Genomic DNA, 23,969 nt, shown 5'->3' on the forward strand with positions numbered 1-23,969 from the left:
AAGTTTTCTCCAACATTATTTCACATGAGCTCAGTGATAATGTAGGCAGTATAGGTTTTGCCTCAGTTTTGGGATTGAAGACTTTGACACAAAGAGGTCATGAGCCTTGTCCACAGCAGTAAGGGTCAGAGGTGAGCCAGGAGCCCAGCAATCCCACTCTTCCCAAGGTACTGCCCCCACTGGCCCTTCGGTGACCGGCCGGTGATTTAAGAGATTCACAGAGGGCTCCTTAAAAAGAGCAAGGACTTCTGATATGTTAAAGCAAAGATTTGATTTGTGTACATATTATGAGTAAACTATTACATTGTAGTCATCATTAAATCCCACAGCTTGCCCTTCTCACTTTTCTTTCTGTAAACAGGTTAATCACCCATGCTTCTAAAAATTCCTCACCATTCCCTCATGCTTGATTCCCAGGATTTGTCTGAGGTCGCTAATTTAAATAATCTGAGAATTTGTGTTGGCGGTTTTGTTTTATCCTAGTGTTCCAATGTATCCTTGTTGACAATGTTTTCTGGCTCAAACCACTGCTCTATTTATGGTTTTGTAACAAAGAACAGAACACCACATTGAAACTGTTTCCCTCATTCTTTAGCCTATGTATTTTACTACTTTAGCCCTTCAGGTCAAAAGTTAAGCGTTAAAGAAATGTTTCTTGTGACCGAATAGCTCATTAAGTCCCCTTAAGAAAGTTCCCATCCCGTAGTCCTGGGTTAGTTACAGACATTACTTGTAGATAAATTCACTTTTAGCCTAGAAACCTTTCGAATAAGCAGAGATAAGAGTGATAAAGTAAAAGTAACTTAACTACTTGAATTTTTTGCTGGAGCTCTGTGATCCAGCCCACCTGAGCAAGCAGAGAAAGAAATGTGATGCTTTCCTTCAAGGCCAAGTGGCTCTAAGAAGTCTGCAATCCCGCTTTTTCGTTAGCAGAAGAGAGGCCTGAACTGTACCCCGAATTAAGATAGCTCTTTAGGACGTTAGCCCGCCATCTTCTCGGTCTGCTGTCTTTCCAAAAAGTCTGTATTCTGGCCCTAACACTATCCCCTGACTTATTGGCCTGCCGTGCAGAAAGCAAGTTGTACGAGCTGGGACTCGGTAAGAGTTTGAGTTCCAAACCCACCAATTTAGAGAAACTATTCTACCTCCCTTGTAAGCCCTCAGAGTTTTACAGGAGCCAAAGCTTCTGACAAGTCTTTTAGGTCCCTTTTCCCCCCACCATTTCTTCTAGACCGGTAATCAGACTTCTGTTACCCTACTTCTGTCTGAGGAAATGGCCTCATCCCTGCCCTCCTGCAGGTCCATAGCTAACAAAAGATTATTCTTAGAGAAACCTGGACTCAGTTTAAGAGCTGACAATGGCACTGCTTGGAGAGCACCAGTTGCGGTTTGTTTTGCCCTGACCACAGCAAGCCAAGATGCTGAGATACCGAGATTTGAGGCAGTTATATATATTTGCGGCAAGGCAGTCAGACGAAGACACAGAAAAACAGAACTCAAACCTTCCCCGCAGAAGGCAAGGGGCGGGGGTATTTATGGGATGAGGAATGAAGCAGCAGGGTGGTCTGAGGCGTGGAGAGCATGGAGAGGTGGGGAAAGGTGATTGGAAAAAGGTGTGGTAATCGACATTCTGCGCAGGCGTAACTAGGCTACGGGCCTCCACGTTCAAAAGGTGACTGAGCGACACTCGCGCATGCCCAGTTGGATGGTCGGTGGTCCTATCTCATCTTAATCGACTCAGCTCGAACTAGGCGCAGCTGACTCTGAGTTCCTGGACAACAACTTGGGCAAACATCTTATTATATAGGCTACGTGCAGCTTGGAGGACATGCAAATCTTAAAATGACCTTGATTAGTGAAGGCAGGTGAAATGGATTTAACCCACGGTTTCATCCCCAGATGCCTAGGTGTGGCCCTGAGGGTTGTGCATTGACCTTCACACCTATTACAGCAGCAAGAATGTGGATCAGGAGCCAGAGGGACCGAGGGCTGGTTTTCTGCTTTGAGATTCTCCAGGCAAGTCCCTCCTAGCATCTTGGTTCTTTGAGTGCCTCATTTCTCAGCCACAATGTAAGAATAAATGTAGTCCCAGCAACACACTGGTTGTCTGCATGGAGCAAAAGATATAGGTGAGACGCCTAGAGTGTGTGCTTCCAAGTTGTGCTCTAGCGGTAACCCTCTGCCTTAGTTAGGTCCCCACTGACCCTTCTGTCTCCTACCTTGTACTTTAATTTGAGCTGTTCTCTTTGTTGAAATATTCAACTATTTTGTTAAAGGTGGAATACCATAGCAATTTAGAGTGAAGCCCCTGGAGTCAGACTGCCAGCATTCCAATTCTGCTGTGTAGTTTTAGGCAATTTACTTAACCTCTCTGTGCCTCAGTGTCCTCATCTGTAAAATGGGAATGATAAAAATAGTACCTACTTTTACATTATTGTTGAGGATTCTATAATAAATGTAAAGTGTTTAAGACAGTGACTGGTATAGAAATGTTCAGCAACTGTTACTTTTCTTAGTAATAATTCAATCTCTTAACTTCTTTCAACAGCTCAAAATGTCTCAGCTTCTCCAAAAGCCTTTCCTAACTTGGCAACTTAGTTTTCATTGCATCTTCTGATCCCAGTAGATGTACCTTGAATAGCACAACCCTGCTATAGTTTGTTATATTATACTGCCTTATTTTCTTCTTAAGGCATTTAATCTCGACATGACTTTTATCCAGTAGACTGTAAACTCTTTGGGGGCACAGAAAATCGTATCTTCTACCTGCCTGCTCACCCCCATCCCCACACCCCTTCAAAATTTGAGTGTGATTTTTCTATTACCTGCCCTGCTGGGATGGGATTGAAGAGTTCCCCTGGCCCTTCCATCCAGTTTGCCTGTCTAGGCATAGGCTGGACCATTACTCACAATACTGGGCAGGTTTTAAAAGCAGCCCTATAATATCCAAGACTCATCTGGAACCTTGAAGCTAGAGAGTCATTACAATGCTTTTCCCTCTTTCAATCTGACTCTTCATTTACTAACTTTTATTTTTTGAGGATGCATTTGTCATCTCACTAGATTGTAAACTCCTTTGAGTACAGGGATCAATTCCTATATCATCTTTGTGCCTTCCTTCCTTCCACCATGCCTCCCAGGAGCTCAATAAAGTTTTGCAAATGCAGTGGGGTAATAATATTGTGTATCAAGGATGTGACTTTGTTCCTGGTAATCCCTTCTGTCATCCAGCCCTCCCACATTCAGTAAAGACATTCATTGTCTGAGAGATAAGTCATTGTAACAGAAAAGCAGAAATCGAGAGTTCATTCTTAGCTCTTGAGTTTCAATAGTTTAAGCCATTTGGGATTCACAGCATAAATTTTATGCCACAAACAAAAGATTTGGAAGAACACATAATTAGAGCCAGTTTCTCCTGGCTACTCTCAAGCTAGATAAAAATTCCATAGGCTGGGGAAGTGTGGAACAGGGAAGGAAAAGAGAATTACAAGACAGTGGGTTAGGGGCACTGCTCTGTGAGGGTCAAGACTAGTTGGGGGGGGGGCGGGGCGGAGAGAGACATACCAGGTGTGGCTGGCAGATGTAAGAGCAGAAGCACTTGTGATTTACTGGGTAGAAACTCACCAAGTTTCCCTGAACCTAACATAGCTTGGGAGGAAAGTCTGTAAGGAGTATCTAGTCAGACAACCCTGAGCCAGCCTAACAGGCTTCCAAGCCTAGGAGTATAAAGTAACTGAGAGAGAATCTGACTCAGGAGGCCTAGCCGTGCGGAGACAGCAGCCTTCTAAGTGAAGCAGGAGATGAGAGATTCTGTCTCAGGGAATACCAGTGTGGACGGGTGCTCCTCTGACCTGTGTTAGTACCTTGAGTTTTAGATGCACCCGTGGGGTGTATTTGCAACCCTGGTAAGTGGAGGGAGAAATCTCCTTGGTAAGATGGGGACTCAAAATATAAGTTAATTTTATTATGAAAATCAAAAGTTACATTTTTAAAATGCCTGAGTGTGTGAGCTGAAATTCTTACCAACTACACAAATAAAAAATACATTTAAAAATTTCCCTTCAGATAATCACTCCAGTTGGGCACTAGGTTAAAATTTGGAAGACACAGTAGCCTTCCTTGGTATAAATATGGGGAAAAGGGGGAGTGAAGGAGAGAGAGAGGAACGGAAAGGAAAGAAATCCATGTATAAAAGATAGGGTACTGGAGTTGTTACTTCCCTTATTATTTTATTTAATGACTCAGTATGTATTCGTTCAACATCCACTTTATGCCACTGTGCTAGGTGCGTAGTATGCGGAAGCCCGTGGGGTTTACAGGGGATGATTAATTCTTCATTTTTATGATTCAGTTTCTGCACTGCTGTTTCATGAGGAGGAACTCATGTACCACTTGCATTTAAAAAGAAAAAAGAGACACGAAGAAGGGCAAACTGAAGGTGTAGTGTGAAGCAAGCAGTGTGGCTGGAATGCAAGGAGTACAGGATGAAGAGCAGTGCTAGGTGCTCCTTCATTGCCAGGCTCTGCCCGAACTTCAGCAGAGCAGAAGTAAGTTCAGTGTCATGCACTCTGGATGCATACAGCCCAGGGTGCAGGGTCATGTCTAGTATAGGAAGTAGTTTCCAGGGAACTGGGCATTTTGCATCCATCTCTAGGTGAAGCATGTGGATACTTAGGTGAGAGCAGTGTAGTCCATGTCCACTTTCACTGCCTTTTAGGAACCAGTATCCAGCAACATCTACAATTTCACAGTGTTTCTTGTTTTTGGCATATTGGTGCTGGCCCAGACCCAGCTCGAATGCTCATCAGCCTTTCATCAGCTTCTCCTTTGGCAGTGAGTCATTAGGAAATGACTCATTTTCCCTAGCAAACCAATGGTGTAAATGTGGGGGGAGGAGGTGGCCCTGGTCAGTCCTTGGAGCCCACTTAACTTCAAGTCCCACAGTCTCACCCTGTGTGGGTTTAATACTGACCACGAGAGCCACACGCTTTCATCATGTTGTACTTTTTTTTCCAGTTTTTTTCTTAATTGGAGTATAGTTGCTTTACCATGTTGTGTTAGTTTCTGCTGTACAGCAAAGTGAATCAGCTATACATATACATATATCCCCTCTTTTTTGGATTTCCTTCCCATTTAGGTCACCTCAGAGCACTGAGTAGAGTTCCCTGTGCTGTACAGTTGGTTCTCATTAGTTATCTATTTTATACATAGTAGTGTATATATGTCAATCCGAATCTCCCAATCAATCCCACCCCCCCCCCCTTTCCCCTCTTGGTAACCATACTAAGAAAGTCAGAAAGAGAAAAACAAATATCATATGTTAACGCATATATGTGGAATCTAGAAAACATCATGTTGTACTTTTTAATGGAGACTTCATGTTTTGACGAGGTTACTCACTACCAAGTTTGGGCCAGGCTAGACCCTCAGCTTCAAGTCCATAGGATTTCCATAATGGAATGGACGATTCCTAGTTGTAGAAATGAAGGAATCTATGTTGTTCCTTGCACAGAGACAGACCTTTTTTTTTGAGGAGAGCTATTTCCATCACTGACCTCACCTACAAAGATTTGCTAATATCTTTCATGTTACCATAATTTTTTCCATTTCTTTTTTGTTATAAAATTTTAAAAAATCAGTTTTAATTTTTTATCATATACATCATACACATACATATCTAAAATTAAACTAAAAGTCTTATAATTTAAAACTTTGAACTTTGGGGCTATTTTTCTTTTATTTACATGTTTGCAATTGAGATGCTTATTCTGCTTATGTCTTGATTGATCAATTTTAGACTTTATTTACTTCCTGTTATAGCAAGTGACAAGTATTTAACTCTATGACTCCTATACATATCCCAGTGGTGTGCTGGAGCTTATTCTACCTGCTGATAGGAGCTGACTGTTAAATCTTCAGAAAATCTGCAAGTCAACTATTAAATGATTGGTAGCATGGAATTGGCCATGGTGGAAGTATTTATGCCATGGAAACCAGCAAATGTTATCAGGGCTATTTTCCCCCAGAAAACTAGTTGTTACACATTTCCCAGCATACCACTGTTCCTCCTGCATACTCTCACAATTGTAGATTAATCTAAAAGTCAGAAGTTTGATTTTAACAACTCTGGTAAATTTTGCTCTCTGCATAGTTCATTGGTATACCAAAATTATTGACTTCCTTATTTTACATGGAGTTAATAATTGCCTCATCGTGCTGACACCTCCTGAAGTTAACGGACAATCCACAAAAAGTAAGGCAATCAGTAATTATGTGCTTATGAAGTATTCTTGCCAAACAAATGAATCTGAATCTATTTAAGCTTCAACAGCTAAATACCAGTTTATGGGTGATACAAAGAATAGAAAGCAAATGAGATGACACAAGAAAGCAACCAACTAAATCTAGAATGTAGGATATTCTACGGGACCAACGACTCACTTTTCCTACTAACTCAATAGCATAAATGGAGCAGGGAGGTAGGAAACTACTATTATAGAAAAATCAGACTTAAAAGTCATAATCCCCTGTTTTCATGTATGGACCTTGTTTGGACCCAAACTCAAATCAAGGAAAAATTAAAAAGTATGCTTGAGACAATCAGGAAAATCTGCCCATAGACCAGGTATTAGATGACATTAGGAATTATTGTTGTCTTTGCCATGTATGATAATGGCATAGTAGTTATGGCTAAAAAGTGTCCTTATTGGTAATAGGTGAATAATGAAGTATTTGCAGGTGAAATCCTGCAAAGTTTGAGTAATTTTTTTCTTTTAAAAAACCCTGGGAAAAATATAGGGGGACATGAAACAAAGTGATAAAATTTGGTAACTGTTGAAGATGGATGATGGGTCTATGCAAGATTACTAGATTATTCTACTTAGGTGTAAAATTTTCATAATAAAAGAATGTAATTGCTTCATTCTAAATCTATTCAATAGTTTTCTTTGTGCTTACTAGCCTTGTAACTTTTTTCCAATGTACCACATCAGATTGGTTAAATATCAGTTAATGAATTAATACTGTTTTTGAAATCCTTAAACATAGTAGATAATCCATCAATGTCATTTCTTCAGGTTTTCCTCCCTGAGTCCCCCTTCTTCCTTTTCAATCGGAGGAGCAGCACATTGGGCTTTCTGCATAGCTGTTGATCTGCACTGCCCTCCTCCATGACCCTCAACTGCCCACATCTGTTTTCCTATGTTGGATTCATTTTCTCCCTCTTTGTTGATCTAGTCCCTCCTTTTGCTGGAGCACCTGCTCCAGTAGCTTCCTAAGAAAAAATAAATGTGAAGTAAAACTTTTCAGTCCTTGAATGTTTTTGTTTTTTTCCCCACATTTGATTTGGCCTCATACCTTCCCCCTCAAAATTTTGGAAGATTTTCTCCATTTACTTCTAGTCTCCGGTGTAGGTGTTAAGAAGCTCAATGCTAATTTGATTTCTTTTCCCCCCTTTTATGAAAATTATAAAATTTCTCAGCATATGCTATAGGTTGATCTCTATTTTTGATTGTGCCAGGCCCTTATGAAACATGTGTCTGATTTTTCTGGTTTGTTATGTCGTCTTACATTTTCTCTGGGCTGTTTTTCCATGACTCTCACTCACAGGATATTAGACCTATCGATCCCAATTTAAGGATTTTATTTGGAAAAACGCTGTGTGGAAGGAAACAAGAAGGAAGTCAGGGAAGGTTGAACGAGCTGCCAGACCAGGATGCTAATCTGACCCAGGTGAAGAGAGCAAGAGAAGGTTGGGTGGAAGTGTCCTTGACACTCCTGAAACTTACGGTTCAACAAAGCCGCCAGGGAATCCTTGAGCCATAGCCAGCTGACAGAGGAGTCCCCTTGCCTTAGGAATGGGCTGACCGTATTATTTCTGCTGCACTCAATCACTGGTCATATTCTAAACCTGGGCACAGACTCAGCTCAAGTGCAGTGATGGATTTCAAAGCAATGCACCTGGGGCCCTGGTCAATTACCTTCCCTGGAGGTCTGGGGTGCTAACATCATGGCCACTATTATAAAGCAGGTTTTATTATCATTATGTTGAGTGTGTTAGTCTATGTACTGTGCCTAGAACAGCGGTAGGCACATCACAAGTGCTCAGAACGCCTTAACTGTTTTTACTGAGTGCCAAAGAGCAGGCTGCAAATGTGTGTGATTAGCCAAAGAATAGTTATAAACTTTGTTCTCTAAATTTTGGAATCTATTTACTTTAAGCCCTATTCTAATAGTCTTGGTTAACTTGAGTACAAGCCGAAGCCACTTAGAAATGGCAGAGTAGAAAGAGATTGGAAGCTTTTTGCTATTATAACAACCAGAAAGATGGGTAAAGTGTGTTTGACAGCAGGGAAAGGGACAGAAAAACAGTAAGAGCAAACACAACAAAAGTGCATACTTTCAGGGTTTTTGACATCAGAGAACTTAGCTCCAGCAACTTCAATAGGCATAGGCGCTTCTTGGCATTTCATAAATGAAATAACCAATGTTCATAATAATGACTCTAATATCAAGAAAATGTTTTACCAGCACTTTGAGGAAGCAGGAAAGTGCTTCAGAATGATGTCCATCCAGAATAGTAAAATTGCAGAGGAGCTTCTTAGAGTAAATCCTCCAGGTTTCTGGACAGCTGATAGTTTCATTGATCTAATTAAACATGTGGCTTTTTTGTTTTCCTGTGCATAATTGCATATCATTTCTCGCTATCACCTGATAATGAGCAATCCATACTATTCTCATTTTACGACCTGATTTTATGTTGAGATCTCCACACCTTTCGTGGCATTAGTCATCACTGCCTGCCTAGGTTTACTTGCTCCCTAAGCAAACATGAAATCTCTATGATAAATCATAAAGAGAAGAACTTCCAAGTCATTTCAGTTGAGCTCCTGAGATGGGTTTGGCCATCCCATGACTGTCACTAAGAGGATTCTCACTCCAGTGGCACACAAGCCCCAGACACTTTGGACACTGTCTGTGCCTGCTTCCTCGACAGCATGTTCCTGTTCTTGCATGTGAACCACTGACACTCACAGTGCTTCCACAAACATTGGGCTAACAACAAAATTACTGGCCTGGGACATGACATCAACACCTTTGGAGAATAACTAAAGAACTTGATAGTTCATCTTCTAAACTCTCAGGAATGCCACCATCAGAGCCTAAGAAGCTGCTGTCTAGAGCAACAGACTTCCATTGTGAAATTGGGACGCTCACAGCAGGCACAGTGGGTCAGCAGCTGCCACGTGAGTGAGACACAGAATGACAGAGAGGGAGAGAGAGCAGAGAGATACATATACAGGCAGAGACAAAGAGAGACAACATGCCAGTGTGCACACAGGGTCGTCCTGTTTAGTCCAGGCTGCTACAACAAAAATACCATAGACTGGAAGGTTTAAACACATTTATTTCTCACATTTCTTAGTCTGGGAAGTCCAAGATCAAAGGCATAGGCAGATTCAGTGTCTGGTGAGGGCCCATTTCCTGGGCCCATAGACAACGCATTTCCCATAGACAACCGTCTTCTCATTGTGTCCTCACATGGAGGAAGGGGCAAGGGAGCTCTCTGGGGCCTCCTTATAAAAGCACTGATCTCATTCATGAATGCTCTGCCCTCATGACCTAATCACCCCCCCAAGACGCCCCACCTCCAAATACCATCATATTGGGGTTTGGATTTCAACATATGATTTGAGAGGGGAACATAAATACTCAGTCTATAGCATATCGAAAACCTTTTTCAGAGTTAAAAGCAGAATCTGCCTCATTTTTCTACTGATTTGTAAGCTCCTCGGGGGCAGAGCCGGGTTTGCTTGCAACTACACTAAGCAAAAATTTATGAGGAGGGAAACAGTCATGATAAGCAGGCAGTCCTTAATTCATATTTTAAAACAAAGAACAAAGGACAGTAATGTCCTAAAAGAAATGTTCCTGACATTGCTACAAGGATTAAAATAGCTGTTAATTTTGCATCGGTTTAATTTTCCCCAGTTCCTGGATGTTACCTCCTTTTAAGTCATCTGGTTTTTTTGGCCTAAGGGCTCAAAAGGCTGTATTAGATTCCATACATACTAATGGACAGCCAGTTGTTTTAACTGTACTGAATTAATTATCCCTTCTTTATCTTCTATTATCATGCACAGCCTTCTAAAGTCATCTATTTTTCTACCAGTAGTATTTCCCGTTCCCTTTTATTCTAGATGGCATCAGCACATTTTGAAATATACAGATCTAGAGGTAAAACAACTGAAATGTACAAGGAAAAGCAGACAGTAGCCTAGTATTTCACATTGTTACTTTTTTGTCTTATTTTTTTTTCTATTCCATATTTTATTTTCTCGTTTTTATATTTTTTTAAGACATGAAATAAAACGTGCTGCAGCTCAGGAATGAGTAAATTCAAGACAACAGTTGAGTAACAATCTTTAGAAACTAATATTTATCTGAATTTAAAACTGTAAATTAGTTTGTTTTTCCCCAAAATAAATTGGTCAGATATGAAAAAAAGAAAAGGATTATGAAGCATTCTAACTTTTGATTTGAGTATGAACATGTTGGCTAATTTGTATTTTTATCTGCCAGTCTAGATGCAATCACACTTTTAAAAGCAGATTCTTGTAATTTGCTTTTCTATAAAATGTCACCAATGCATTAAATACTTTGAAAACAGTCTTTGTAAATCAATCTGCACTTATTAGATTTGTTTAAAGGACAGCATTAGAATTCCATGCCAAGATTTAATTTGGTTTTAAAATAACTCCCGGGCTTCCCTGGTGGCACAGTGGTTGAGAGTCCGCCTGCCGATTCAGGGGACACGGGTTCGTGCCCCGGTCTGGGAAGATCCCACATGCCCCGGAGCGGCTGGGCCCGTGAGCCATGTCTGCTGAGCCTGCGTGTCCAGAGCCTGTGCTCCGCAACGGGAGAGGCCACAACAGTGAGAGGCCCGCGTACCGCAAAAAATAAACAAATAAATAAAATAAAATAACTCCCTACATGCAGAACATTTCCAAGGGCAGAGAGGCTAGTTCCCAATTATTTTCATGCCGGCAGTGCTAAATGTGTTTAATGACTCACCTACAAGCTGTGAGTTCTCTGAAGACCTCCCCATTCAGTGGAACACACAGTTTTTACCTTAGGCTATTTTACTGAAAAAAGAGGGAAATGGAGAATCATAGCCAAATGATAAGTGAAAGTTCTTACTTTGTTCTTGTCAACGGTATTACAGATTTGATCAACACGTTGACTGGCTTTTTGATTCAGACCTTGCAGACGCAAGCATGTCTTAAACTCACACAGTGTTTGCAGACCGGATGGATATTGCATTTTAAGTTTTCTGTACCACACACAGGTCTCTAGCAGGAGGTGCTGTCTCACCACCAGCTATAGATTCGCTATCCCCAACATGATTCACAGTCTACAGGTTTTCTCCCGCTGTTTTCATGTAAGGTCTTTCTGGATTTAGTCCCTCACTCTTCACTAAAACTTGAGGTTAACATATGCACTTAGAAACTACGCTAAACCTCTTACGGCTATAGGCTAAATAAGAATAGAAAGCCATACCTGTACAATTTTAAGACCAAGGTCACTTACTAGCTGATGGGATTGTTGCTTACTGCCATTCAGAGATAGAGTTTTCTGTAAAGGACAGAGACAGTATTTTAGAGGGTAACCCTTGCCATATCGTTAGCCATAAGTTACGCCTACATTATTGAGTGGTACAGTGGGGTTTAATGGAAGGAACTTAGAGTTGCAATCAGAAAGTCTGGGTTCTAGGCTTTGTTTACCACTTATTAATAACTACATTGAACGATTACTTCAGTTAAGTCTCAGTTTCCCATCTGTAAAATAGTATTAAGAGTATCTGCCTTCTCACATCTGAATATTGTGAAGATAAATTTAGATGAAGAACATTGTTTCAAGCCATGGAAAAATTAAACATTCTGAGTATTGTTAAAGGAATTCTATGTACGAGAGGGAAATAGGCAGAGATAACCAGATAATAAGTAGTTAGAAGAGTTGTAGATGTAGTAGGCTGTAAAGTGTGGACTGCAGGTAAAGGAAGATATGGGGCTGTGTCTTCCGGCATTGTACCTGCCGCTGCCCGCACCCACCCGCCCCACCCCCACTTTCTGTTCTTGTCTTTTGTCTCTCAAACCTGCATCTAGCCATACCCTCTGCCTGCTGGTTTTATCCCACTCTAGTTCCTGAGCTTATCTGGTCCCAGCCAAGCCCAAATTGCCAGTGGACTTCAGAGCTGATCCAATGGGCCTAAGAACTGTATCCATGGTCTAATAATGGAAATGAATTGCCCCGTGTGGTCCCCAAGCCATCTTGCTACCAACCATACTTAGGAGCAACAGAATTATATTATTTCCTCCTGAAGTCATCTGGTCCCAACATGGCTCTCCTCCCCTAAACTTACTCCATTTCCCCCCCTCGATTCCCATGTTGACTCAGTTCATAAGTCTAGTTACTACTTTAGTCCCCATTCCTTAGTCCTAGCTGATTACCTGTTTAAAACCCCAGATCCTCAAAGAACTTGAGGCACTGGGGCCTAAATGAACTGCCTTGACAGGAATCGGAGAGGTTATGATTAATTTTCTGTCAAACATACCAATATAGACTTTCAATAGAAAATTTCTATTTCATAACTAGATTTAAATGAAGTGTTCAATCAGGTCATAGAAATTTAGAACTTATTCATTTGGAAGTATTACTTGAAACCATTAGACTAGATGAGATTTCTTATGCAGAGTAAAAAGAGAGAAGATGAGATAATGAGGACTCAGCCCTTGGGAATATTCAGTTAGGAAATATGAGGAATATCCTGTAAAAATCTTCAAAAACCATTCTCTGAGGAAGTCCCCCTTCAGACTCTTTCTAAATGTCTGCCAGAAGAATGCTCAGAGGCATTGACTTCTTATCGCCATTAATATTCATTAATCACCAATTTTTAGATTAAAGGAAGAATGGATACTGATGTTGGCAGAGGAAGATAATGAAAGTTTTTAAGGGGCCAAGAAAATCCCTTGTGGAAGGAAAACTTCGTTTAGATCAACAATGCAAGGACCTGAGATCCAGAAACTGTTTGATCATATAAATTATGCTTTAAAAAAAACTGCATAATGATTACTTGAAATAAAGAGAATGCTTACACTGGATACAATATTTATATCTCAAAATCAGAAATCTTGCTGTATAAAATATTAACTAGTCATAAGATAATGGGAAAAAAGATTGATTTTTAATAGGCCATAGAGTACATCTAATTAATTACAAAAAATATAACTATAATATACTAGATATATTTGAAGAAAAATTTTAAATAATAATATAGGTCACTAATGAAGCCCTGAACATATAGAAAGGCATATTTTGGTCTTGGGTAGAAAGACTTATATATATATACATATATATGCAATTCTCCCTAACCACAAACCCAACAAAGTACAAATAAAACTTGAGGGGTAAGTACTGAATTGAAACCTAATTCTAAGTTTGAATAAGAATTATACACGCGGCTTCCGGGAAGATGGCGGAAGAGTAAGACGCGGAGATCACCTTCCTCCCCACAGATACCCCAGAAATACATCTACACGTGGAACAACTCCTACAGAACACCTACTGAAGCCTGGCAGAAGACCTCAGACCTCCCAAAAGGCAAGAAAGTCCCCACGTACCTGGGTAGGGCAAAAGAAAAAAAGAATAAACAGAGACAAAAGGATAGGGACGGGACCTGCACCAGTGGGAGGGAGCTGTGAACGACGAAAGGTTTCCAAACACTAGGAAGCCCCTTCGCGGGCGGAGACTGCGGGTGGCGGAGGTGGAAAGCTACGGAGCACCGAAGGAGAGCACAGCAACAGGGGTGCTGAGGGCAAAGCAGAGAGATTTCCGCACAGAGGATCAGGGCCGACCGGCACTCACCAGTCCGAGAGGCTTGTCTGCTCACCCACCGGGGCGGGCGGGGCCTGGAGTTCAGGTTCTGGCTTCAGTCCGAGCGCCGGGTGAGGACTGGGGTTGGCGGCATGAACACAGCCTGCAGGGGTTAGTGCGCCACGACTAGGCGCGAGGGAGTCCAGGAAAGTCTGGACCTGCCGAAGAGGGAAGAGACTTTTTCTTCCCTCTTTGTTTCCTGGTGCGCGAGGAGAGGGGATTAAGAGCCCTGCTTAAAGGAGCTCCAGAGACGGGCGCGAGCCGCGGCTAAAAGCGCGGACCCCAGAGACAGGCATGAGACGCTAAGGCTGCTGCTGCCGCCCCCAAGAAGCCTGTGTGCGAGCACAGGTCACTATCCACACCCCTCTTCCTGGGAACCTGTGCAGCCCGCCACTGCCAGGGTCCCGGGATCCAGGGACAACTCCCCCGGGAAAACGCACGGCACGCCTCAGGCTGGTGCAACGTCACGCCGGCGGCGTCTGCCGCCGCAGGCTCGCCCCGCCCTCTGTGCCCCGCCCCCCACTCCCCGGCCTGAGCCAGAGCCCCCGAATCAGCGGCTCCTTTAACCCCGTCCTGTCTGAGCGAAGGACAGACGCCCTCCGGCGACCTACACGCAGAGGCGGGGCCAAATCCAAAGCTGAGCCCCTGGGAGCTGTGAGAACAAAGAAGAGAAAGGGAAATCTCTCCCAGCAGCCTCAGAAGCAGCGAATTAAAGCTCCACAATCAACTTGATGTACCTTGCACCTGTGGATACATGAATAGACAACGAATCATCCTGAATTAAGGAAGTGGACTTTGAGAGGAAGATTTATGATTTTTTCCCCTTTTCCTCTTTTTGCGAGGGTGTATGCGTATGCTTCTGTGTCAGATTTTGTCTGTATAGCTTTGCTTCCACCATTTGTCCAAGGGTTCTATCCATCCGTTTTTTGTTTGTTTAAAATTTTTTTCTCTTAATTATTTTTTATTTTAATAACTATATTATATTTTATCTTACTTTATTTTATTTTACTTTATCTTCTTTCCTTTTTCCTTCCTTCCCTCCTTCGTTCCTTCTTCCCTCCCTCCCTCCTTTTTCTTTCTTTCTTTCTTTCTTTCTTTGTACTTCTACTAATTCTTTCTTTCTACTTTTTCTCCCTTTTATTCTGAGCCATGTGCACGAAAGGATCTTGGTGCTTCAGCCAGGAGTCAATGCTGTGCCTCTGAGGTGGGAGAGCCAAATTCAGGACACTGGTCCACAAGAGACCTCCCAGATGCACATAATATCAAATGGCAAAAATCTCCCAGAGATCTCCATCTCAACACCAGCACCCAGCTTCACTCAACAACCAGCAAGCTACAGTGCTGGACATCCTATGCCAAACAACTAGCAAGACAGGAACACAAACCCACCCATTAGCAGACAGGCTGCCTAAAATCATAATAAGTCCACAGACACCCGAAAACACACCACCAGACGTGGACCTGCCCACCAGAACAACAAGATCCAGCCTTATCCACCAGAACACAGGCACTACTCCCCTCCACCAGGAAGCCTACACAACCCACTGAACCAACCTTAGCCACTGGGGACAGACACCAAAAACAACGGGAACTATGAACCTGGAGCCTGCTAAAAGGAGACCCGAAACACAGTAAGATAAGCAAAATGAGAAGACAGAAAAACACACAGCAGATAAAGGAGCAAGATAAAAAACCCACCAGACCTAACAAATGAATAGGAAATAGGCAGTCTACCTGAAAAAGAATTCAGAATAATGACAGTAAAGATGATCCAAAATCTTGGAAATAGAATAGACAAAATGCAAGAAACATTTAACAAGGACCTAGAAGAACTAAACATGAAACAAATAACGATGAACAACACAATAAATGAAATGAAAAATTATCTAGATGGGATCAATAGCAGAATAACTGAGGCAGAAGAACGGATAAGTGACCTGGAAGATAATATAGTGGAAATAACTACTGCAGAGCAGAATAAACAGAAAAAAAAGAACTGAGGACAGTCTAAGAGACCTCTGGGACAACATTAAACACACCAACATTCAAATTATAGGGGTCCCAGAAGATGAAGAGAAAAAGAAAGGGACTGAGAAAATATTTGAAGAGATTATAGTTGAAAACTTCCCTAATATGGGAAAGGAAATAGTTAATCAAGTCCAGGAAGCACAGAGAGTCCCATACAGGATAAATACAAGGAGAAATACACCAAGACACATATTAATCAAACTGTCAAAAATTAAATACAAACAAAACATATTAAAAGCAGCAAGGGAAAAACAACAACACACAAAGGAATCCCCATAAGGTTAACAGCTGATCTTTCAGCAGAAACTCTGCAAGCCAGAAGGGACTCGCAGGACATATTTAAAGTGATGAAGGAGAAAAACATGCAACCAAGATTACTCTACCCAGCAAGGATCTCATTCAGATTTAATGGAGAAATTAAAACCTTTACAGACAAGCAAAAGCTGAGAGAGTTCAGCACCACCAAACCAGCTTTACAATAAATGGTAAAGGAACTTCTCTAGGCAAGAAACACAAGAAAAGGAAAACACCTCCAATAACGAACCCAAAACAATTAAGAAAATGGTAAAAGGAACATACATATGGATAATTACCTTAAATGTAAATGGACTAAATGCTCTCACCAAAAGACACAGATTGGCTGAATGGATACAAAAACAAGACCCATATATATGCTGTCTACAAGAGACCCACTTCAGACCTAGAGACACATACAGACTGAAAGTAAGGGGATGGAAAAAGATATTTCATACAAATGGAAACCAAAAGAAAGCTGGTGTAGCAATTCTCATATCAGACAACATAGACTTTAAAATAAAGACTTACAAGAGACAAAGAAGGACACTACATAATGATCAAGGGATCAATCCAAGAAGAACATATAACAATTGTAAATATTTATGCACCCAACATAGGAGTACCTCAATACATAAGGCAAATACTAACAGCCATAAAAGGGGAAATCGACAGTAACACATTCATAGTAGGGGACTTTAACACCCCACTTTCAGCAATGGACAGATCATCCAAAATGAAAATAAATAAGGAAACACAAGCTTTAAATGATACATTAAACAGGATGGACTTAATTGATATTTATAGAACATTCCATCCAAAAACAACAGAATACACATTTTCTCAAGCGCTCATGGAACATTCTCCAGGATAGATCATATCTTGGGTCACAAATCAAGCCTTGGTAAATTTAAGAAAATTGAAATTGCATCAAGTATCTTTTCTGACTACAATGCTATGAGACTAGATATCAATTACAGGAAAAGATGTGTAAAAAATACAAACACATGGAGGCTAAACAATACACTACTTAATAACGAAGTGATCACTGAAGAAATCAAAGAGGAAATCAAAAAATCCCTAGACACAAATGAAAATGGAGACACGATGACCCAAAACCTATGGGATGCATCAAAAGCACTTCTAAGAGGGAAGTTTATAGCAGTACAATCCTACCTTAAGAAACAGGAAACATCTCGAATAAACAACCTAACCTTGCACCTAAAGCAATTAGAGAAAGAAGAACAAACCAACCCCAAAGTTAGCAGAAGGAAAGAAATCATAAAAATCAGATCAGAAATAAAGGAAAAAGAAATGAAGAAATAATAGCAAAGATCAATAAAACTAAAAGCTGGTTCTTTGAAAAGATAAACAAAATTGATAAACCATTAGCTAGACTCATCAAGAAAAAAAGGGAGAAAAATCAATAGAATTAGAAATGAAAAAGGAGAACTAACAACTGACACTGCAGAAATACAAAAGATCATGAGAGATTACTACAAGCAACTCTATGCCAATAAAATGGACAACCTGGAAGAAATGGACAAATTCTTAGAAATGCACAAACTGCCGAGACTGAATCAGGAAGAAATAGAAAATATGAACAGACCAATCACAAGCACTGAAATTGAAACTGTGATTAAAAATCTTCCAACAAACAAAAGCCCAGGACCAGATGGCTTCACAGGCGAATACTATCAAACATTTAGAGAAGAGCTAACACCTATCCTTCTCAAACTCTTCCAAAATATACCAGAGGGAGGAACACTCCCAAACTCATTCTACGAGGCCACCATCACCCTAATACCAAAACCAGACAAGGATGTCACAAAGAAAGAAAACTACAGGCCAATATCACTGATGAACATAGATGCAAAAATCCTCAACAAAGTACTAGCAAACAGAATCCAAGAGCACATTAAATGGATCATACACCATGATCAAGTGGGGTTTATTCCAGGAATGCAAGGATTCTTTAATATACGCAAATCAGTCAATGTGATACACCATATAACAAATTGAAGGAGAAAAACCATATGATCATCTCAATAGATGCAGAGAAGCTTTTGACAAAATTCAACACCCATTTATGATAAAAACCCTGCATAAAGTAGGCATAGCGGGAATTACCTCAACATAATAAAGGCCATATATGACAAACCCACAGCCAACATCGTCCTCAATGGTGAAAAACTGAAAGCATTTCCACTAAGATCAGGAACAAGACAAGGTTGCCCACCCTCACCACTCTTATTCAACATAGTTTTCGAAGTTTTAGCCACAGGAATCAGAGAAGAAAAGGAAATAAAAGGAATCCAAATCGGAGAAGAAGTAAAGCTGTCACTGTTTGCAGATGACATGATACTATACATAGAAAATCCTAAAGATGCTACCAGAAAACTACTAGAGCTAATCCATGAATTTGGTAAAGTAGCAGGATACAAAATTAATGCACAGACATCTCTGGTATTCCTATACACTAATGATGAAAAATCTGAAAGTGAAATCAAGAACACACTCCCATTTACCATTGCAACAAAAAGAATAAAATATCTAGGAATAAACCTACCTAAGGAGACAAAAGACCTGTATGCAGAAAATTATAAGACACTGATGAAAGAAATTAAAGATGATACAAATAGATGGAGAGATATACCATGTTCTTGGAGTGGAAGAATCAACACTGTGAAAATGACTCTACTACCCAAAGCAATCTACAGATTCAATGCAATCTGTATCAGACTATCACTGGCATTTTTCACAGAAGTAGAACAAAAAATTTCACAATTTGTATGGAAACACAAAAGACCCCAAATAGCCAAAGCAATCTTGAGAACGAAAAACGGAGCTGGAGGAATCAGGCTCCCTGACTTCAGACTATACTACAAAGCTACAGTAATCTTGACAGCATCGTACTGGCACAAAATCAGAAAGATAGATCAGTGGAACAGGATAGAAAGCCCAGAGATAAACCCACACACATACGGTCACCTTATCTTCGATAAAGGAGGCAGGAATGTACAATGGAGAAAGGACAGCCTCTACAATAAGTGGTGCTGGGAAAACAGGACAGGTACATGTAAAAGTATGAGATTAGATCACTCCCTAACACCATACACAAAAATAAGCTCAAAATGGATTAAAGACCTAAATGGAAGGCCAGACATTATGAAACTCTTAGAGGAAAACATAGGCAGAACACTCTATGCCATAAATCACAGCAAGATCCTTTTTCACCCACCTCCTAGAGAAATGGAAATAAAAACAAAAATAAACAAATGGGACCTAATGAAACTTCAAAGCTTTTGCACAGCAAAGGAAACCATAAACAAGACCAAAAGACAACCCTCAGAGTGGGAGAAAATATTTGCAAATGAAGTGATTGACAAAGGATTAATCTCCAAAATTTACAAGCAGCTCATGCAGCTCAATAACAAAAAAACAAACAACCCAATCCAAAAATGGGCAGAAGAATTAAATAGACGTTTCTCCAAAGAAGATATACAGACTGCCAACAAACACATGAAAGAATGCTCAATATCATTAATCTTTAGAGTAATGCAAATCAAAACTACAATGAGATATCATCTCACACCAGTCAGAATGGCCATCATCAAAAAATCTAGAAACAATAACTGCTGTCTGGTGTGGAGAAAAGGGAACCCTCTTGCACTGTTGGTCAGAATGTAAATTGATACAGCCACTATGGAGAACAGTATGGAGTTTCCTTAAAAAACTACAAATAGAACTACCATATGACCCAGCAATCCCACTGCTGGGCATATACCCTGAGAAAACCATAATTCAAAAAGAGTCATGTACCAAAATGTTCATTGCAGCTCTATTTACAATAGCCCAGAGATGAAAACAACCTAAGTGTTCATCATCAGATGAATGGATAAAGAAGATGTGGCACATATATACAATGGAATATTACTCAGCCATAAAAAGAAATGAAATTGAGCTATTTGTAATGAGGTGGATAGACCTAGAGTCTGTCATACAGAGTGAAGTAAGTCAGAAAGAGAAAGACAAATACCGTATGCTAACACATATATATATATGGAATTTAAGGGAAAAAAAGTGTCATGAAGAACCTAGGGGTAAGACAGGAATAAAGACAGAGACCTACTAGAGAATGGACTTGAGGATATGGGGAGGGGGAAGGGTAAGCTGTGACAAAGCGAGAGAGAGGCATGGACATTTATACACTACCAAACGTAAGGTAGATAACTAGTGGGAAGCAGCCGCATAGCACAGGGAGATCAGCTGGGTGCTTTGTGACCGCCTGGAGGGGTGGGATAGGGAGGGTGGGAGGGAGGGAGACGCACGAGGGAAGAGATATGGGAACATATGTATATGTATAACTGATTCACTTTGTTATAAAGCAGAGACTAACACACCATTTTAAAGCAATTATACTCCAATAAAGATGTAAAATTATTTATATATATATATATATATAAATAAATAAAAAGAATTATACATGCAAAGATACAGAGGAAATTTTCGAAAAATAAAATTATTAGCTAGCCCTACCAAAACAACATGGATTCAATAAGAGAAAAGATGAGACAATCAATGGAAAAAAATAGAGATCTTTTTGTGTTTTAGAACTCAGTGCAAATACAAATAGGAATTTAACCTGCAATAAGGTGGTATTGCAGATCATTGGGGGAAAGATTTATTCAACTGATAATTCTGGGACATTATTGTGGAAACACACACACACAACAACATCAGATCTGTAACTTACTCCTGACAGCAAAATAAATTCTAGATGAATCAAAGATTTAGCAATATGATTATCAAAATCATTAGAGAAAACAATGTAAAATTTCTTTAGAATTTTAGCATTGGAAAGTACTCTCTAAATATGACTAAAAATCTCAGAAGCCATAAATGAAAGGAAATTAAAGCAAACATTTTTGAAAATCTCACATGGCTCAAAACATAATAAAAACATTAAAAAATGAAAAATTATGAGAAAACATTTGTGACACACATCATATAAAAAAGATAATTTCCCTAATATGAAAATAGTTCCTATAAATTAGTAGGAAAATATAACCAAGTTGAAAAATGAACAAAGGCCAAATTTGAAAATTCAAATGAATTTTTTTTTTTTTTCCAGTACGCAGGCCACTTACTGTTGTGGCCTCTCCTGTTGTGGAGTACAGGCTCCGGACACACAGGCTCAGCGGCCATGGCTCATGGCCCCAGCCGCTCCGCGGCATGTGGGACACTCCCGGACTGGGGCACAAACCCGTGTCCCCTGCATTGGCAGGCGGACTCTCAACCACTGCGCTACCAGGGAAGCCCTCAAATGAATTTTAAACATGAAAAGGTGCTCAGTCTTACTCATAAGAAATGTACATTAAAGCTACAAGTATATACCACTTTTCACCTGTTTGATCAATGACATAAGAATGCTTGATAATTTACGGGATAGGTGAAGGTGTGAGAAACAGACATTAATATATTGCTGGAGGGTATTTATTAATACAATTTTTATGAAGTGTTATTAGGCAATATCTATTAATAATATCTGTATGTACCCTTTGGCCCAGCAATGCATCTTCTGAAGTTTATTTAACAAGTATAATTGCATATATGTGAAATGAACATATTTACAAAAATGTTCACTGTTGTGTGCATGTAAATCCAAAAGGATGAGAACATGTAAACATGAAAAAAAAATGAGCACTAACAATGAAATATCAGAAAGGGAATGTAAAAGAACAATCCGTTTTAAAATTGCATCAAAAAACAATTATTTAGGAATAATCCTGACCAAGGAGGTGAAAGACTTATATGCTGAGAACTCTAAAACATTAATAAAGGAAACTGAAGATGATTCAAAGAAATGGAAAGATATTCCATGCACTTGGATTGGAAGAATTAACATTGTTAAAATGGCCACACCACCCAAAGCAATCTACAGACTTAATGTGATCCCTATCAAATTACCCATCACATTTTTCACAGAACTAGAATAATCCTACAATTTATGTGGAACCATAAAAGTCCCAGAATTGGCCAAGAAATCCTGAGGAAAAAGAACAAAGCAGGAGGCATAACCCTCCCAGACTTCAGACGATACTACAAAGCTACAGGAATCACAACAGCATGGTATTGGCACAAAAACAGACATATGGATCAATAGAACAGAATAGAGAGCCCAGAAATAAACCCAAACACCTACAGTCAATTAATCTTTGACAAAGGAGGCAAGAATATACAATGGAGAAAAGACAGTCTCTTCAGCAAGTGGTGTTGGAAAAGCTGGACAGCTGCATGTCAATCAATGAAGTTAGAACATACCCTCAAATCATACAGAAAAATAAATTCAAAATGGCTTAAAGACTTAAATATAAGACATGATACAACAAAACTCCTAGAAGAGAACACAGGCAAAACATTCTCTGACATAAATCATACCAATGTTTTCTTAGGTCAGTCTCCCAAGGCAACAGAAATAAAGCAAAAATAAACAAATGGGACCTAATCATACTTAAAAGCTTTTGCACAGCAAAGGAAACCATAAACAAAATGAAAAGAAAACCTATGGACTGGGAGAAATTATTTGCAAATGATGTGACCAATGAAGGCTTAATTTCCAAAATATATAAACAGCTCATACAACTCAATAACAAAAAATCAAACAATCCAATCAAAAAATGGGCAGAAGACCTAAATAGACATTTCTCCAAAGAAGAAATACATATGGCCAATATGCACATGAAAAGATGCTCAGCGTCACTAATCATTAGAGAAATGCAAATCAAAACTACACTGAGGTACCACCTCACACCAATCAGAACAGCCGTCATTAAAAAGTCTACAAATAACAAATGCTAGAGAGGGTGTGGAGAAAAGGGAACCCTCCTATTGTTGGTGGGAATGTAAATTGGTGCAGCCACTACGGAAAACAGAATGGAGATTCCTCAAAAAACTAAAAATTGAATTGCCATATGATCCAACTATCCCACTCCTGGACATATACCCAGACAAAACTATAATTCAAAAAGATACGTGCATCCCAATGTACATAGCAGCATTATTTACAATAGCCAAGACGTGGAAACAACCTAAGTGTCCATCAACAGATGAATGGATAAAGAAGATGTGGTACATATATACACAAGGGAATATTATTCAGCCATAAAAAGGAGTGAAATAATGCCATTTGCAGCAACATGGATGGACTCAGAGATTATCATACTAAGCAAAGTAAGTGAGAAAGAGAAAAAGAAGTACCACATAATATCACTTATACGTAGAATCTAAAATATGACACAAATGAACTTACCTATGAAACAGAAACAGACTCACAGACATAGACAACAGACTTATGGTTGCCAAGAGGGAGCGGGGGAGAGGGAGGGATAAATCGGGAGTTTGGGATTAGCAAATGCAAACTATTATATATATGTATAGCTGAATTACTTTGCTGTACACCAGAAACTAACAAAACACTGTAAATCAACTATACCTTAATAAAATAAATTTTTTTAAAAAGAAAGAAAAGCAAAAGCCTTATAAAAGAGAAAAAAAAAGAAAAATGTAAATGTCCATCATAAGATGGATATTTACCTAAAATAAATTTTGGTATACCTACAGAGTCGAATAATAAAGAGCAGTTTAAAGACAATGAGACAGCGCTGCATATACTGATCCTGATATGGAATGATCTTGAAGATATAGTAAATGGA

The 23,969-nt window shown here is 39.8% G+C and overlaps 1 protein-coding gene across 1 annotated transcript in view; it reads right to left on the reverse strand.

The window, feature by feature from the left end:
• GUCA1C (guanylate cyclase activator 1C) overlaps positions 1 to 12,085 on the reverse strand; it is a 33,041-nt gene extending 20,956 nt beyond the window's left edge. The window contains 4 exon segments of the mRNA XM_060010131.1: positions 11,200 to 11,353; positions 11,355 to 11,413; positions 11,560 to 11,634; positions 11,969 to 12,085. Coding sequence (XP_059866114.1) covers positions 11,200 to 11,353; positions 11,355 to 11,413; positions 11,560 to 11,634; positions 11,969 to 12,085 — 405 coding nt within the window.
• Between the last annotated feature and the right edge of the window lie 11,884 nt (positions 12,086 to 23,969).

The sequence above is a fragment of the Delphinus delphis genome, chromosome 4, assembly GCF_949987515.2.
Source record: "Delphinus delphis chromosome 4, mDelDel1.2, whole genome shotgun sequence".
Taxonomy (NCBI): domain Eukaryota; kingdom Metazoa; phylum Chordata; class Mammalia; order Artiodactyla; family Delphinidae; genus Delphinus; species Delphinus delphis.